Here is a 13745-nt window from a genome sequence, read left to right as displayed (position 1 = left end):
AAATGAAAAGTGTAAAGTTGAATTATTTCTAATTATAGAAATGTGTCTTTTTTTTTTGAACGGACTAATAAGGAAAGTGTGTCATCTAAATTGAAACGGAGGGAGTATTGTTTACAACAACAACAACAATAACCACCTAGTAGAATCCCACTAGTGGGGTCGGGTAAAGTGTACGCAGACCTTACCCCTACCCCGAAGAGATGAGATCCCCGGCTCAGAAACAATAGATCTGTAACAACAGAAACCAGAAAAATAGTACCAGCATCGTAAAATACAGCAAATAAATGGAAAGGCCAAAATATGGCCAAAAAAAAATGTGAAACACAATAAAAACCGCTAGCAGTCCTAGACAAAACACTATCAGACTAGCCGGCGCAGCGAGGAGAAATGCTTGACTACTCTCTAACCTACAACCCTAATGCTCGACCTCCACACTATCAAGGGTCATGTCCTCGAAAACCTGAAGTCGCGCCATGTCCTGCCTGATCAACTCACTCCAATACTTTTTAAGTCGCCCTCTACCTCTTCTCGTACCTACTAGAGCCAACCGCTTACACCTCCTAATCGGAACATCTAGGCTCCTCCTCCGCACGTGCCCGAACCATGTAAGTCTCGCTTCCCGCATCTTGTCATCCACGAGAGCCATGCCCGCCCTCTCCCGAATATATTATTGTTTAAGTAATATTTTTTCAACATGAAGCGTTTTGTTATTTCACGAGCTACTTGGTTTGTCCTGTATATGACATTATAGTTCCAAGAAACCAAAAAAGACAATCAACTTTTGACTTTTGTTTGACTAAAAAACAAAGGGAAGCACTTCACTGCGCGCGTGAGAAGAATTTAACAAATATTACTAGTAATATATCAACAAGCTTTCTTTATCCAAACTATTTAGGGCGGGTCAATGTTCCAAATAGTCCAAACTGCAGGAAATTTCATAATCACAGGCCAATGAAAATCCAAAAAAGTTTCTTTTTAATCGCAGGAAATTTCAAGAATGCAACAAAAGTATTCTGATTTGCGGATCATGACTTGGGCACTTATGAAGAGTTCACAAATTCATATTGTGCTTGGAATTGTTGAATGAATGAACCAAAAGTATACATCATCTAAGCTTCAGACATAATGCAATCAATTGCCCGTTTGCAAATGCCAGTCATTGTAGCCTCTGGTCCATAAACCTGCAATAGCAAAATCAACACCAATTATACTCATCTCTTACTTCTACGTTCTATCCTATCTGAAAATTTGAAGTAGGCACATACTGCATTTACAATACAGGTAAAGGCACCTTTGCACATTCATAAATTATACGGATCACAGATCCGATACCATTATCACCACTCTACCAATCAGTTAACATTCCTATATTCAAACTGGAAACCTGTTGTAGCCTAGATATCCGACCCCAAACTTCTGAAAAAACGAGTGGTTGGGAAGATGCTACAAGGAAAATAGAATGCCTAGAATCAAATAAAGGAAAATTCAGATTGAAAGCAGAGATGCAGATTTATATCCCTTTCTTTTGTCTCATATGGTTAATGAGCTTTCAAATTTCATTGACACATAAATTTTTTATCGAACATCCATTTTCAGGACCTTCTGATGGGTCGAAATACTGAGAAACAAGCACCAAAGACTTGATTCTTTAGTCATTTAATTTTTATTACAAGCACTAGAATTTATGTTAAACTTCCACCTTAATGGTTGCAGTGTTCCATTGTTAGTTTTCCATTGGATGACAAGTTTTTGTGATGCGCGTTAAAATTTGTTAAAAGGATTATGTGCTATAATCGAAATTCAGGGACTGTTGTAGCAACCCTATAATAAAGGAGGGAAAAAATATTTTGGCCAACAAAGACTGATTTTATACCTCAAGGGGAACTCCAAGTTCCTCTCCTAGGGCACGCATTTTTGCTAGACCAGTCTGATAATTTGGACCACCTCTTCGTACATAGATATGCATTCTAGCTGCCTTTAGCTTGGCTTCCTGTTCAGTTTAAAAGGATAATGTACTTTTACTGCCTTTTATCTATAGGAAAACTAAACAACCTGCAGTCTAAATGGGTAATGCACAGCCAACCTTCTCCCTGAGAGCCCGAATAATCCCATTGAAAGTAGCAGCAACATCGGTGAAGTTAGCAATACCACCTCCAACAATGAGAGCTCTCTTACGGCCATCAGGATTAGCAGTAGCACACTACAAAAGCATCAAAGTGGACACTGGTTAAGTTAAAATAGGATGAACACCACATGGGCATGTTGACCAGGATAGGGAGATCAGTCAAGTTCATACATCTAGAACCACTCGAGCATATTGCAGAACCTCCTCTTCATTTGGAGCCCCACTATACTCGGCATAGTTACCAAGCTCAGAGGCATAGCCTAAATCCCCTACCTGGTTAAACAGAGTATATAAACAGTGAACTACCAGAATTGATATTGTATGCGAGAGGAATAATGACAAGAGAGAAAATGCTTCCTCGCATCAAGGTGTTGCATCATAAGTTCTGAATATACTTACTGTATCAGCATATATAACGCTTGCACCACCTCCAGCCACCATTGTCCAGATACGGCCTTTTGGGTTCAAAACTGTGAATTTTAAGGAGGCACTAGTCTGCAAGATGTCAAGACAAAACATAACCAAGGGAAAGACTGCAGATATTATGCTCCAATTCCATTAGAATAAATATCATTAGAAAGACAGAGAGCTTAAAAATTACCGAAAAGTATGATAGTCAAGTAGTTCAAATACTGTATAACGGAGATCAAACCATCATTAACATCTAATGCTTTTAATAGCTTTTACAGTCAATGTCCACTTATTGACAAATTTACAGGCGGGCAGGGCTGATAGCCTGCCGCCAAGGTTTAAGGATAAGATCATTTCTACCTTCACAAACATTCAAGACAGAAAATTTTAACACATGATCTCATAAAAGATGACTTCTCAAACCCTACCCCTACCCCCCGCAGCACGCAAGTTCATATAGTACCATACCATGCCGTCAGCACAGAATAAACGTTGAATAATGGATTATAATGGAGTCTTTGCTCCAGCAGTTCAATATCCAGAATAGGTTCATGACAGTAAATCCAAGATAAAGTTTATCTCTAACAAAATCATTTGGACAAGAATAAACAAGTCAATCTGATAACTCTGGCCTCAAAAACACCCTTGGATGAAGACAAATAATTGAACTTACTTTCTCATCCAAAGAGTGAATGAAGCTTTCAGTAGGGCTCAAAACTCTTCCAAAGGGCAGAGGAAACTCAATGCTTCCCCACCTGAAAAGTCATAGAGGGATGAAACAATAGCAAACTGTTTTTTAAATCTGGATTTTTCTTCTTCTCGACACCTTCCTAAGAGGGAAAAAAGTAAAACAAGAATAGGCACTTCAACATCCGGAAAGCTAGTGAAAACACATACTTTTTAAAGTTTTTGAAGGCTGCTGTGTCATCCAACTCTCCCCTCATATCCAATGGGTATGGCTCCCCATTTACAAGCGTAAAAGGGTTCATCTCTATGAAACTAAAATCGAGATCTGAGGAATATCAAAGACAAAGCAACAATGTTGCATAATCAATGAGATAAAATTAGGGAATAATGACGTCAAAGCAACCTGTTTCAACATAATGAAAAAACTAGCTATTAAGAACAGGTCTAGTTTAATATAAATTAAAAGGAACTTTAGTTTCCTCTTCATCTGCTTATACCAATAAACAAAATTATATTTTCCTCATAAAGTCACTGGCACTTATCTAAAATATAGCACCAAAAGATAAAAGAAAGAGAAAATTAGAGCACAAATGCATGTAAGAAACATGTAATCATCGTAAAGCATGACATACCTTGAAACACATTAAAAACACCCATTAGGAAATTGCCAATCGTTCCCCGTACCTGAGTCAACCAGAATCTTAGCTCAAGTATCATGAAGGTTGATGAGATGTTAGTAGTGAAATGTTTTAATCTTTGAAATCAAAATACTTATTAGTACAAAACTGATAGTCCAGCAATAAGTAGACCAATATATAAACAATTTCCCTCACGGAATGAATATCAGAAATGATAGATACACAATAATACAACCTATAATAAATATCTTCAAGAATTACCAACAATAAGGGTAGCCCGGCGCACAAAGCATCTCGCATTCACGCCGGGTTCGGGAAACGGCCACACCCAAAGGGTATGATGTAGATAGCTAACCTAATGCAAGCATTAGTGGCTGCTTCCACGGCTCGAACCCGTGACCAAGAATTACCAACAATGCACAATATAATAGCACGCTTTCTAAGGGTTGCTATTGACGACCTCGCATTTTAGAAAACCTTTCTCCTTATTACAACCAGACTCATGTTGGCTTAATCGAGACTAGTGACTAATTCTAAAAGGAAATTAGAAGGATAAAACAAAAGTTAACTAAAATTTTAGATCACCTCCAAGGGCAGAGTAGCAATCAGTGGAGCACACGCCTCAAGGGTCATAGGTTTTTCTGTTGGAAGGAATATTGTCTTGACCTGTATATTATAGAAATAAATAAAATCTGGTTATCACATTAAAGAGAAATAACTTAACTTTCAGGTTATTACCTGAATAAATAAGAGTCAACCAAAATAATAAAAAAAACTAACAAATAGTAGTTGTTAGAGGATCAAAAAGAGTAAATTTTCTATACCAACTAACCTTGTCCCAATTCTCTTCAATCTCAATGCCTCCACATTCTGAAAAGCTAATAGTGCACCCCAACCTTTCAGAGACTATGGAAAGGTAATATTCTTGGTCATGGGGAACAAATGGTTCAACAATAAATGTTGTTATAGGTGCCTTGCAGCCACCCATTTCAACCTAGAAACGAATTAACGTGTGAGATGACTATAACACAATAAGAAGCAGTAAAAGATTTCAAAACACTTAAACCTTCTGCTCACCTCCACACCAAGTCGTGCTTTGACAAACTCGGCAACTGCTGCTAGATCCAGATTCAATGCGACCAAGCCACTCTTTCCACGCTTCCCAAACAGCATGTCTGGTTTTACAACCAACTTTGTCGATGAAAGCCATGGTTCTTTGTTTGTTAACTCAGTAAAATCTGTAGATTCTGTCACCTATCAAAAACCAAATAATTCTACATGAGAACTCTGGCTAGAAAAATGATCTGGGAAATGATGTTAAGAATACATAAGAAAAGAAGCGATGCACATCTAGAGCACTCTTACCTTTTTCGCCTATAATTTCTTTTACAATAAGAAAAAGTAGAACGCAAGAGATTCATTACGAATCTAAAATTTTCTGTTGTTGGGAAGATGATTGGTACAAATGAAAATTGCAAAATCGAATTCACTTAGTATATTATCTTCTACAGTAATGAACTTTCAACTTCTGCAGCTGTATTAGATGTACTTTGGAAGATAAAGAGCTATTTCATTATGAAGGAAAATGTTTTGTTGGAGCAAGTCTAATAGAGTAAGAGTTGGGATAGTAGCAAAGGACAATGACCCAGAAGAGAACTTCACAAACACAATGGTTGATCATAACGACAAGGAAATAATTCAACTTTTAACAGTCGGATTTACACAAAATAGCAAATAAGAAAGTAATGAGGAATACAAAGGAAGCAGAGACAGCAGATTCGAGCTTAACTGATCAAACAACAAGAACCCACAAAAGAAAAAGACGCACGGATCAAACCTCATTTGCAAAAACCAATAAAGAAACTAATTACCGAAATTTACATTACAATTCGGTAGTAAGGAGATCAATAACATAGTATAGGAATAGTAAAAAAGAAAAAGAGAGTTACTTGAGCAGAGCAGATCTGAAGATCGATGCCAGCAAGGCGTTTCAAATGCTCCTTGAGAAGCCTCTTAGAATCATACTCTCTGATCTTCTTCCTTGCCATGTTCTTTTTCTTTACAATTCAAACGAAGGATTACAACAGAGAGCTCTAGAAAAAGATACAAACACTTGGTGGGTATATAATTGAGTAGAAAAGTAAAAGGATCTGAAATAAATTAGCTTAAGAGACGAATGAATTGGGTGGTTTCACCAAATTGACAACAACTGGTGAGTGAAGGCTTAAGCAGAGAGAGAGGAGATGAAGGAAATGAGGTGTGGGGACTAATAAGGGACTGCGGGCGGAGGTAGTTGGGCGTGTTTAACAATGAACAATAATGCTGTTGCCCCCCTCAACTTTGTTTATTCGTTCATGTGTCCTTTGCTGAATGGAAAAAGTTCCTACTTGTTTTCGTTGTTTATATTTGTTTTTCGTTATACTTTTCGTCCATATCAATACTTATTATTAATAAACTTGTGAGAATTAGGCAAAATTCTGACAAGTTTGTTAAGTACAGGGTTGATCTGAACGAAAAGTATGACAGATAAGAATACAAACATTATACATAATTGAAGGTGAATTTGGATTTTTTCCCTTATTGAATCGTATCATCATCTCGTTTAAAATTTTAAAATTTTTATTCAAAATAAATTTATTTTCACCAGCCATAGCATTAAAAGAATATTTATTTTTACAGCTTGTTTGGATGGTTGTTACATATTGTATCATATCGTATTGTTATTTTAAATACCATGTTTGTTTTGATTGTTCATTAAATTTTATTATATCGTATCGTTAATTCTGTCATTACGTAACAACAAAATGTACCACTTTATGTAATGACCGATTTGGTGTGGTCGCGTCATTACCTTGTCTCTCAATCTCACCCTTAATTATTATTAAATAATTTTATTTTATCATTTATCCTACCTTTTTATATAATATTCTTTTACCATGTATCATAATTTCTCTTTATAATATTGTAATTTTATTATTCATATTCCTGGTGCGTGATATCATAAAACGACGGCAAACGCCACAATCTATCCAAACATTATATTCGTCAAACGATACAATACGATACGATACATTATAAAACGATATGTAACAACCATCCAAACAAGTTGTTAATGAGTATGAGCATGAAAATATTACCTCCTTGTGACTTATAGCAAAAAACCTCTTGCCTTTTTTATGTAACTAGTCTTTTGTTATGCGCTTTGCGCGTGTACTTAATCTCCATAAAAAATCATATAACTATTATTTTAAAAATTATATTTGAGTTATATATAAATTAAAAGTTAAAGTATAATTCTCGAGAATAATGATTGTTGATTCTATTTAACTAACTCAATAAAGGAAAAGATTATGTCCCATAGAGGTTCGATTATCTCAGTAGATACATTCAATTTAAAAGCATTGACATGGATAAAAACTTTTAATAATTTTTAGATACTTCTCCGATTTATATTTAAAAAAAATAGGAGGTTTTATATATACACACACACACACACACACACACACACACACACACACACACACACACATATATATATATATATATATATATATATATATATATATATATATATATATATATATATATATATATATATGTAGAAGGAGAATTAATATATACAAAGTTGTAAACATAAATCAACAAGGGAACATTAAAAGAGAGAAAAACATACAAACAATATATAGTTTGAAAGTGTTGCATGTTGGTTTTAGTCTCAAATTATTTGGTATAGTAACATGATTTTGAAGTCCTAAGTAATAGGACTTGATTCATATACTATTAAATAAAGAAATATTTAATAATTAAGATTTTAGATAATTTTAAACTCTTAAATATTAAAAAATAATTAATTAATTATTTTATCTAATATAAAATTAACTTTAGAGGATAAAAAAGAGTTTTGTACTTTTAATATAGTATAATTAAATGTGTATTTCGACGTCACAACTCACTAGAAAAAAATAATTAAACACACAAGTGGTTTTAATACATGCTCCGTCTTCACATAAACAATTATCACTTAACTATAGCTGATTATTATATATTCTTACCTCGATTCTATCATTATTTATGTAAACTAATTTAATTTGGTGTACATATGCAAAAAATGAATAAATTTGTCATATGACATAATGGTTCTTGAAATACATGGACGTCACGGACATTATTCGAAATCACAATTGTGTGTTTCTGGACATATCTATCTATAGTTCTATACTATATTAAAATCATAAACTCCCTAACTTAAAGTTAAATTACCTAAATATCCTTCTGAATATTTTAATTATCATTTTTAGTTAAAAGAAAAGAAAAAAAAAAGGAAAAAAATGTCGTGCAAAACACCCCAAAATGAATGGATGCGTCCTTTGATATTTATTAATTGGTTTGATATTAATCTTTTGCCTAAAAATTGCTTGGTTGTAAATAAAACCATTCCCTATAAAGAAATATTTATGTGAACCTCAAACGTAAAAAGAATTTGAAGAGAAAAAAAAAACATTGCACATTACTTGTCTGTCTCATATAGTAAGTTTGCTTTTCATGTTCTCAAATTTCCACCCGATCGTATATTTTAACTGTTTAATTAATTTGGTACTATATATTTGCATTACACTTTCTATGAAACTTTTTAAAAATTAAAATTTCCTTTGACAAATATTATTTTTTGGTATCTTCGTTTACTTTTACTTCATAGCAATTTTTGGTCGTGGGAGTTTTATTTTTTTCGCACTATTTTAGTTATTTTTAATATTTTCTTCATTTTAATTTATGTGAAGATGTTTAACTGAGCAATGATTTTAATAAAAAAAGAAATACTTTTGATACTTATGGTCTAATATAAGATATAGGAATTGTTGTGGCTTGTAAATTAATCATCTCACTAACGATAATAGAAAGTTTAAAGTTAAATCGTTACTAAATATAAAAAGATTCATTTCTTGAGATTGACTTAAAAAAAAAAGAGTATCACATAAGTTCGAAAAAAATACTTTTTGATTATTTTTCTTTCGTGAACCTCTGAAATATTAGATTTCTTTTAACAACAGTTTTCTTGTTGGAAACTTGACTTCACAATTATTTAATTTGTATAACTTAATAAATCTTTTGTCTTCGATGTACCCTTATTTTACTTTTTTCCATTACGTTTCATGCCTTTTATGGTTGATATAATTTTTATCTCTACCGTTTGTAGTTACTAATAGATTCTATAGATCAGTAAATATTTCTTTTTTGGGTTATTTTGTTACCTTTAATTTTGTTACTTGATGTGTTTTCGAGCTTTTACTTAATATATTTGTCACGAAATGTTGATGTTAGCGTCTTTTCCGGACATATTATATGTAAAAAAGGTTCATCATGATTTTTACTCTTGTTGCTATTAGTATTTTGAATATTGTGCCACTTGTGATAGTAATACATCAAATCATGAGATAATTTACTCTTCTATGTCCTACAACTATATTAAGGTAGATGGTGTTAATTTCAATATGATGTCGTCTTGCAGAGATGCCATCTCTTTGGATTAAAAAGAACTAATAATTTGTACTTAATTATCTCTAACTAAACCATTTTATGTAATTAATAAAAGAAACCGAGCAGATAAATATGTTTACATGCTTTTATAACTCAAACAAGAATTTTTAAAATATTCATATAATTAAAATTCAACGCATTACAACATGATTTTTTTAATAATAAAGTAAGATAAACGTGGAACGCATGATTAGTTAATAATTAAATTACTTCTATTATTAAAATCTTTCGAAGTTCAGTGATTCCTAATTACTCAAAGAGAAAATCAAAATATTTTGCACCAACACTAAACGAAACAGAAATGCACCACTATCTCATGTCAAGATTCACACTCAAAATAGATCTCATATATGTTGGTTTGTCTACCGATTCATTTACTTAGAGTTAGAAGGAGAGGTGAATCATACTGAAGGTGATTTTACTTTACGTTTCTGATTAAATTTATCTATTTTTTAATTTGGAGTAAATTAATATTTTTCCACGAATAATTATATCAAAGCATATCAAATAAAAAGCATAACCAACCTAATCCTTGATATGAAGAAATTCATTGAAAATTCAATTGCAAAAGGACAAATTATGACTTGAATTTTCTTTTTTAGTCAGACGTGATATTATATGACATGGGTGACCACCCAAGCCTTTCACGAGTTTAAGTGTTTTAACAATTATCATAAAGAGCACAATTAATGCTATAATGTGACAAGAATAAGTTTTCATCATACTAATAAGTTGAAATGACTTCCAAAAGAGCGTTGTATACGGTCGAAATAGATTTCGCCCTCAGCACGTCCGATCGAGTTCGAACAATGATCTATCGAAGTAAGATCCCGAAGGTGGAACAAACTAACCTCGAACCCGGGGAAGCCGATCGTGTCGAGTTCGATATCATTATCAAGCTCGAATCGAAATCGAACCATGAGGCAGAGTAGATCTATCATGCTAATAATCCAGAGACCAACCAACATTGACCTCGTATCAATTCGAGGGCTCGAGCCAGGATCGGACTCGAACCAAGATCAAGAGCTCGAGTCGAAATCAAGCTCAAACCAAAATCGAGAGTTCTAAGCAAGATCGAGCTCGCAGACAAAAGTCGTTGCAATCCCACTAGAGAGAATCTTGGCAGAAATTGTGGAAAAGTTGACTTATCGTGGGTCTCCTACTAAATGTTTATTTTATTATGCTTAGAGCCAAATCCCTCCACTATAAAAGGGCTTGGTTACCATTTCTGTAAAACAAGTTTTTCTCAGGGCTTACATTGTAATAAAAACGCTATATTCTTCTATAGTAAAATATCGTTCTTTCAGATTTCTTAGATTGATTCTATTTGTTGAATCCTAAGATTCATTGTTCCTGATGACCTTATCTATTTCGCATTCTCTTCAATCTATATTTACAGTTTTATTTATCCTTATATTTTGTGTTAAGTTACGCCACATATCCTCGGAACTACGTATAAATTCAACTCTGTTCATTTTTCGGGTAAACAGTTCGGCGCCCACCTTGGGGCCGAGGATAACAGTGGTTATTTGATACAAATCTGAAAAAATACGCCATTGTGCTTTGCGCTTATTTCCGAATAACATCTTGAATTTCGGATCAGCTACGAATAACCACCAATCAAATGGCTTCACCGATCGATAACGAAGCCGGCCTTCAAGATGAAACCAACAACTTGGCACCTGGGGCCGCAAGGCCAATTAACGATGACACCGAGGCTCGAATCGAAGTACCCGAAATTTGAGCCGAAATACCATTGGATGTCAATTCACAAATAGCTTTGGAGGCGAATCAGCGTTCAGAACCGGAAAGAAGCATTTAGGGCGGTACTCGATCCGTAGCCCGAGACACCCAAAACGCAGGAGAAATCGGGGCCAGCTTACGTATGATCTTCGAGATGCTACAAGCCCAACAAGTAGTGATAGCTCAGCTACAGAGCCAAACTCGCGCACAAAGTAGGCCGGATTCCAATCCACTTCGAGAAGTCACCCCCAGAACAGAGCCCGTTATAGTGAAATCTAAAGAGCAAGAATCGGGGACTACTCCCGAAATTACTAAATTGCTCGAAAAACTCACAAAACGAGTCGAAGACAACGACAAGAGGATGGAAAAGTACGATTCCAGGGTCGATCAAATCCCGAGGGCTCCACCAATGATAAAGGGGCTTGATTCGAAAAAACTCATACAAAAGCCTTTTACGTCGAGTGCGGCGCCGAAGCCAATCCCCAAAATTTTTGTATGCCCGAAATTCCCAAGTATAACGGTACGATCGATCCTAACGAACATGTCACCTCTTACACATATGCCATAAAAGGCAACAATTTGGAGGATGATGAGATCGAATCCGTATTTTTGAAAAAGTTCGGGGAGACCCTCTCGAAGGGAACGATGATCTGGTACCACAATTTACCGCTGAATTCTATCGATTCTTTTGCCATGTTAGCAGATTCATTCGTAAAGGCACATGCAGGTGCCATAAAGGTTGGAACAAGGAAATCCGACCTCTTCAAAGTAAAGGAAAGGGAGAACGAAATGCTGAGGGAATTCGTATCCCGATTTTAAATGGAACGCATGGAATTACCCCCGGTCACAGACGATTGGGTCGTACAAGCTTTCACCCAAGGGTTGAACGAGCTAAGTTCGACAGCATCACATCAGCTGAAACAAAATTTGATCGAGTATCCAGCGATAACTTGGGCAGATGTACACAACCGATACCAATCAAAAATTAAGGTCGAGGATGATCAGTTGGGAGCTCCGTACGGACCCGTTCATCAGAACAGGACAGTTACTAAAAACCAAAAGGAGATCGACAGATAACAAAGGTCGAACAGAGACCGATATCGACCGTACGTCGCAGATCGGGTGAACAACGATTTAGCATGTAATGCAGTTCGGAACAATCGAAGAATTGATCGAGGGCATAATTCCCGGGGGCTTATGAGTAAGAGCGACTTCGATAAATATGCCAATCCTATAGAAGCACCTCGATTATCATAATATAACTTCAGCGTTGGTGCATCCGCTATCGTGTCAGCCATCGGACGCATCAAAGACACTAAATGGCCTCAACCCATGCAGACCGATCCTGCCCGAAGAAATCCCAATCAAACGTGCGAATATCATGGTACCCATAGCCATAGAACGGATGATTGCAAGAAACTAAGAGAGGAAATAGCTCGCTTATTTAACAAAGGGCACCTTCGGGAATTTCTGAGTGATAGGGCGAAGAACCATTTTAAAAATAGGGATTTCATCAAGCAAAACGAGCAAGAAGAACCGTAGCACGTCATCCACATGATCATCGGCAGCATCGATACCCCTCATGGACCAGTGCTTAAACGCACTAAAATATCGATGGTGAGGGAAAAGTGATATCGGACTCAAGATTACGCACCCATGGGGACTTTGTCCTTTGATGATGAAGATGCAAAAGGGGTAATCCAACCTCATAACGATGCACTGGTAATATCCGTACTCATGAATAAAACTAAAATTAAGCGTGTGTTAATCGATCCAGGTAGCTCGGCCAACATCATCCGATTGAAGGTAGTAGAGCAGCTCGGCCTATAGGATCAGATCGTACCCGCAACTCTGGTTCTAAACGGGTTCAATATGGCATGTGAAACCACCAAAGGTGAGATAATCCTACCAATAAACGTGGCCGGAACCATCCAAGAAACAAAGCTTCACGTGATCGAAGGCGATATGAGATACAACGCCCTTTTCGGAAGGCCATGGATCCACGGCATGAGAACTGTACCTTCGACCCTACACCAGGCCCTCAAACTCCCGACATCGAGATGTGTCAAAACGGTGTACGGAGAATAACTAGCCACAAAGGAAATGTTCGTCGTCGATGAAGCTAAACCAATATCCTCACTTTCGCCGATAAAAGGATCGGCCCCGGAAGGAGAACGGGACACCAAATAGCAATCACATACATCGACTTCAACCCAGCCAGACAACCAGAAAATTGAAGAGGATGATGATCAAAGGGTCCCTCGATCTTTCGTGATTCCCGATGACTCTGTCGCCACTAAATCAACAATCGAGGAGCTAGAGCAAGTCACATTAATCGAGCACTGGCTCGAGCGAAAGATATACTTGGGAACGGGGTTGAGCCCCGAACTCAGGAAGAAACTCGTTCAATTTTTTATCGATAACATCGATTGTTTTGCCTGGTCCCATTTGGATATAACAGGGATCCCGCCAGACATAACGACGCATCGGCTAAGTTTGGACCCCAAGTTCAGACCGGTGAAGCAAAAGAGAAGACCCCAGTCTGAGAGAAAGCACGCATTCATAAAGGACGAGGTAACCAAGCTTCTCAAAGTAGGGTCCATTCG

The 13745-nt window shown here is 36.1% G+C and overlaps 1 protein-coding gene across 1 annotated transcript; it reads right to left on the bottom strand.

The window, feature by feature from the left end:
* Nucleotides 1-952: 952 nt before the first annotated feature.
* Nucleotides 953-6225, bottom strand: LOC107778559 (ATP-citrate synthase alpha chain protein 2). The gene is made up of 12 exons (XM_016598840.2): nt 5811-6225; nt 4939-5115; nt 4694-4855; nt 4447-4527; nt 3856-3907; nt 3434-3548; nt 3210-3291; nt 2525-2620; nt 2297-2398; nt 2084-2200; nt 1874-1990; nt 953-1181 (listed from the first exon to the last, which is right to left on the bottom strand). The coding sequence occupies exons 1-12, from the start codon at nt 5907-5909 to the stop codon at nt 1110-1112; spliced, it is 1272 nt and encodes a 423-aa protein (XP_016454326.1). The 5' UTR covers nt 5910-6225; the 3' UTR covers nt 953-1109.
* Nucleotides 6226-13745: the final 7520 nt, after the last annotated feature.

The sequence above is a fragment of the Nicotiana tabacum genome, chromosome 19, assembly GCF_000715075.1.
Source record: "Nicotiana tabacum cultivar K326 chromosome 19, ASM71507v2, whole genome shotgun sequence".
NCBI classification, from domain to species: Eukaryota; Viridiplantae; Streptophyta; class Magnoliopsida; order Solanales; family Solanaceae; genus Nicotiana; species Nicotiana tabacum.
Note: the sequence above shows the minus strand (reverse complement) of the source record. Positions and strands in the feature narration are given on the sequence as shown.